Source organism: Chinchilla lanigera, unplaced genomic scaffold (genome assembly GCF_000276665.1).
Source record: "Chinchilla lanigera isolate Chin_1 unplaced genomic scaffold, ChiLan1.0 scaffold00081, whole genome shotgun sequence".
NCBI lineage: Eukaryota > Metazoa > Chordata > Mammalia > Rodentia > Chinchillidae > Chinchilla > Chinchilla lanigera.
The window spans coordinates 9,324,226-9,328,883 of record NW_004955482.1 but is presented as its reverse complement, the minus strand read 5'-3'; the positions used below and the strand labels follow the sequence as shown (position 1 = coordinate 9,328,883).

Genomic DNA, 4,658 nt, shown 5'->3' with positions numbered 1-4,658 from the left:
TTTTTTTTGAGACAGGGTCTTGCTATGTAGTTCAGCCTGGTTTTAAACTCACTATGTAGCCCAAGCTGGCCTGAAACTCATGGCAATCCTCCTGCCTCAGCATCCCAGGTGCTGGGATTATAGGCCTGTGTTACCATGCCTGGCCTTTGTGATTGGATTATGACCTTACTCAGTCTCAGGAAAAATTCTATAATCTCCCTACTGGCTGAGGATATAGCTCAGCAGCACAAACACCTGCCTGGCAAGTGCGAGGTCCCAAGTTCAATTCCCAGTACCAAAAAACAAAACAATCAAGATATATAATCTCCTTACCCTCCATGGCTCTAAGATGATAGAATATTTGGGCAAAGATCAAACTATGATTTCAGCCAAGAAATAGAAAAGAGAGGGAAAGAGGCCAAGTTAGAGGAGGAAGGCCCCAGGGGCTGGGGATGCTCACCCAGGGCGTTGAAGGCGGGCAGCACATTAAACTTCACTGTCCTCCCTGGGAACCGGGAGGAACTCAGCTCAAAGCTGAGAACGCAGGGGTTGGATGGATCCTGGTCTTTAATGTTTATTTCAAATATTTGTGTTCTGGTGCATCTTTGAAATTCTTCCAGGTCTTGCCTAATTTCTCTGATAAACTCTTCCCGGCGTGATACCTGCTCCTGAAAACTCTTGAGGTTTGTGAGGAAGATGACCAGGTCAGCGTCACACTGGTCTCTGAGCGTTGCATCTCTGCCAGAGAAGCCACCCTACAAAAGATAGCAAGAACAACACGAGACTCTTAGTGAGAGGGACCCGCTAATTCAGTACTGCCCTTGTTTGGGGGACATAACACATTTTCATTTCTGCATGCTCACCCTGACTCTGTGAGTTAGGCACTGTTATTATCGCTTCCCATTTTACAGATGGGGAACCTGGGCAGTGAGATTTTGTATCAGCCCAGTCACACAGCTGGTAGGTGGCAGAGAGCACGTCAGACCCTGGGTGCCTCATTCCAAAGCCTGCGTTTTTTACTCTTGGTCCTTTACCATCTTTTTTTTTTTTTTACCTTTATGCCCCATACTGGGTCAAGCTGATTTGCACACATTATTGTACTTAATCTGCATGGTGCTTAGATGGTACGGGGAGTCAGAGGTGAGGAAATGGGGACACACAACAGCTAATTAACTAACTCAAAGTCTCACACGCAATAGCTGCTAGCTGCTTTCAAGACCGCTCGTAAGCAGCTCAGCAGACTGTAGTAATGTTCAATCCCCACCCTGCCGCTCATCAACAAGTTATTTATCGGAGCCTGGCCTCCATTTTCCTGTCTCTGACATAGATGAGGGCTTGTTAAAGATACAGACACAGGACCTCACACTAGAATTAACTCTGATACACCATGGTTATGTCTGTGATGTGGAGAAATCAGAAACCACCAGCCTGCAAGTTCTCCCTCTGTCCTGTTCAGGTCTGCAGCCTGGGTCCCACGGTGGCCTCTCCCTCTCTGTCAGCCTCTTGTCCACTCAGCCGTCCACCCCCAACCAGGTAGAACTGGACTCACCCTCACCACCTTGGACACCCGCACAGGGATTGGGGCTCCTGGGAAAAGGCACCTTTCCTTTAGGAATTCAGATATCTGCTCAATGGCATTTTTGACGTCCTCGTGGAAATTGTAGTCTAACAGGAGATGGTCTTTGATGAACTTGTTCAGGTTCTCGGCGAGGGTGTTTCTGAGGTCCATCGCGGCGGTCAGGTGAGGACTCGGAGCGCTGTGTCTGAGATGGCTGCAGGAATGTTTCTGAGGACCGCTAGCCTTTCTCATTTGCGCTTATGGAGCCTGGGAAGCCATTTGTTTTATTTTCTTGGAAAAAAGGAAATGATTTAGCCTGTGTCTTGGCCAATCAACCCTGCCCTATCCTGGCACAGAGCTGCTGGCTGGCTCTGTGAATTCCCGAAATTTATACTGTCCTGTTACCAGCAGCCTGGGCTTCCTCCCCACTTTATTTTTTAATCCCAGTGAAAGAAATCATACTTATATATGCATATAGGGTTTTCATCTTGTTTTTTTTAGTTTTGAAAAAAATTGTTTGTTTTTTTTAATTTATTCTTTTTTTTTTTTTTTTGGTTTTTTTCCAGTACCAGGAATCGAACTCATGACCTTGTGCTTGCTAGGCAGGTGCTGTGCCACTGAGCTAAATCCCCAGCCCCACAAAAATCATTTTTTAATCTCCTGTAATTTTTAATGCAGGCATGTTACAAGAAGACAAAAAGAGAAAATCAGGAAGTTGAAAGACCATTTATGTCCCCCTCCCTTTATTTTTTGAGACAGGGTCTTGTTATGTAGTTCAGACTAGCCTTGAACTCACTATGTTCCCTAAGATGACCTTGAAATCACAGCAGTCCTCCCGCTTCAGCCTCCTGATTGCTGGGACTATAGGCCATTTATGTTTCTAAAACCCAGAACTACCTAGCACTACAAACATTTGGGTATAGAGCTCTTCAGATGTTTTTCTATGGCAACAAACATACCATACACACCTGGACAGAGTTCTCTCTTTTTATTTTTTAATAAATGGCATCATACTATACATTTTCTCCTTTAATTAACAGACTTTATTTCTTATGCCAGTTTTAGGTTCAGAGACAACTGAACAGAGAGTAGAGTTCTCATTATCCCCTCTCCTTTCACTCATAAGGCCGTGAATAAAGCATTGGTCCCCAGGTGGCCCTGAGGAGAACTGGTAGAAACTTTGAGAGGTGAGGCCCGGTGTGGGGGGTCTTTAGGTCTGGGGTGTGGCCTCAAAGCCATCCCAAGACTCTGGTCTCTCCCTCCTTTCTGTTGCTTCCTCACCATAAGTGGAGCTCTGTCCTCCTGCACGGGCTTCTGCTACGGTGAGCCACCTCACCACAGCCCAGAGCACCTGATTATGGACTGAACCATCCACAACTGTGAGCCCAAGCAAACCTTTTCTCTTCCTAAGTTGATTGCATCGGCTATTCAGGTATAGCAATGGCAGCTGACTTACGCTGGGCTTACCAGGTTCACACAGCCTATTAGAATTTAGCTGAGAATAATACTTCTCCAAAGTTCTTTTCTTTTTTGGCAAGAAAAATTGCTTTGTTACTTCTTGTGGCCATAGAAATAACACAAATTCAGTACATAAAGTTAATAAAATCAGATCATCTGGAGCCATAAAGATCACAAACACTATAATCAAGTATAATCATTTTCCAGGAACCAACCATTACAGAATGGAATTAGAGAAACTGTATTGAGTGACACTGAAACAGACCCCTAAGAATAAATATGAGAAAAGGCATGAATGACATTTACAGAGAAAAGGATAAAGCATTTGTAGAATTTCTAGACTAAATGAGTGGAAACTTCAAGGTCATGGCTTAGAATTCTCAATTTTATGTTGATATTACCCTTCCTACACTAATGCTTGTACCTTTGTATTTGGAAATTAACAGATTGTGTATAAAATTTATATAAAAATAGAAAAGGCCAAGAGGAGCTGTAACTTTTGGTAAAAAGAGGAAAGTGCTTTTCTGCTGGACATGAAGAATTGTAAGGTTCTGGGAATTAAGGTAAGGCGGCAGTCACTCTAGGACACAGAGACAGATCAATGGAAAGAAACAGAGTCCAGAACATAGTACGCCTTGGGTAAGTGTCAGAGATGGCCTCACAGACCAGGGGGGAAAAGCTGGTCCCTTCAACAATACTGCTGGGCTAACTGCACATTTACACCAGAACTGGAAATAGAGCCCCGCCTTGTACCATGTATACAAAGACATGCTTTTAGTTACCTATGTTTTTGGTATCATGGCCACGAAATCATTGGAGAACCAAGGTCATGATGCTTTCCCGTTATGTTTTCTTCTAAGAGTTTTACTTTCAGCCTTACGTTTAAGTCTTTATTCTATTTTGAGTTGATTGTTGCATATGGTGTGAGGTAAGGATCCAGTTTCACTCTTTTGCATGTGGAGATCCACTTTTCCCAATATCACTTGCTGAAGAGACTGTCCTAACTCCAATATGTCCTCTTTACAACCTTTGTGGACAATCAGTTGATCATTTTGAACTTTGTCAAAAATTGGGTGACCTACGCACAACTCTGGCAAAAATCCACAAATAGGCCAACAGAACTACACTATACTAAAGAGCTTTTGCACAGCAAAGGAAACAGTTAGCAAACTGTGTATCTAATGAAGAGTTGACCTCCAAAATATTTGCAAGCCATCTCTCTGATAAAGAGTTGATCCCCAAATTATATAAAGAACTTTTAATTATAGCATGATAACAACAGCAAAAACAACAAAGGCTAACAATAACCTGGTTAAAAATAGGCTAAGGACTGAACAGAGCTTTCTCTAAAGAAAGCATATGAATGGTATCAGTTTATGAAAAGATGCTCAGTGTCACCTATCATCAGGGAAATGCAAATCAAACCACACTTAGACATTGCCTCCCTCCTGCTAGGAGGGTGATCATAGAAAAGAAAGCAAGGATGGTGACGGTGTGGAGGAGAAGAAACCTCACACCAGGCTGTTTGTGATGCAAAACGGTGCAGTCACTATGGAAAGCAGACTGGAAGTTCCTCAAAAAGAAAAAAAAAAATTAAAAACTTCCATGCAATCCAGCAAGGCCTCTTCATGGTGTTTTCCCAAAAGAACTGATATCAGGACAC

At 43.2% G+C, this 4,658-nt stretch overlaps 1 protein-coding gene across 1 annotated transcript in view; it reads right to left on the bottom strand.

The window, feature by feature from the left end:
* Positions 1-1,826, bottom strand: part of LOC102012862 (2'-5'-oligoadenylate synthase 1-like) — a 9,421-nt gene extending 7,595 nt beyond the window's left edge. Inside the window, exons 1-2 of the mRNA XM_005403208.2 lie at positions 1,529-1,826; positions 440-734 (exon numbers count right to left, since the gene is read on the bottom strand). Of these exons, the coding sequence (XP_005403265.1) occupies positions 440-734; positions 1,529-1,789 (556 nt within the window). The 5' untranslated portion in view covers positions 1,790-1,826. The remainder of the gene's footprint in view (positions 1-439; positions 735-1,528) is intronic.
* Between the last annotated feature and the right edge of the window lie 2,832 nt (positions 1,827-4,658).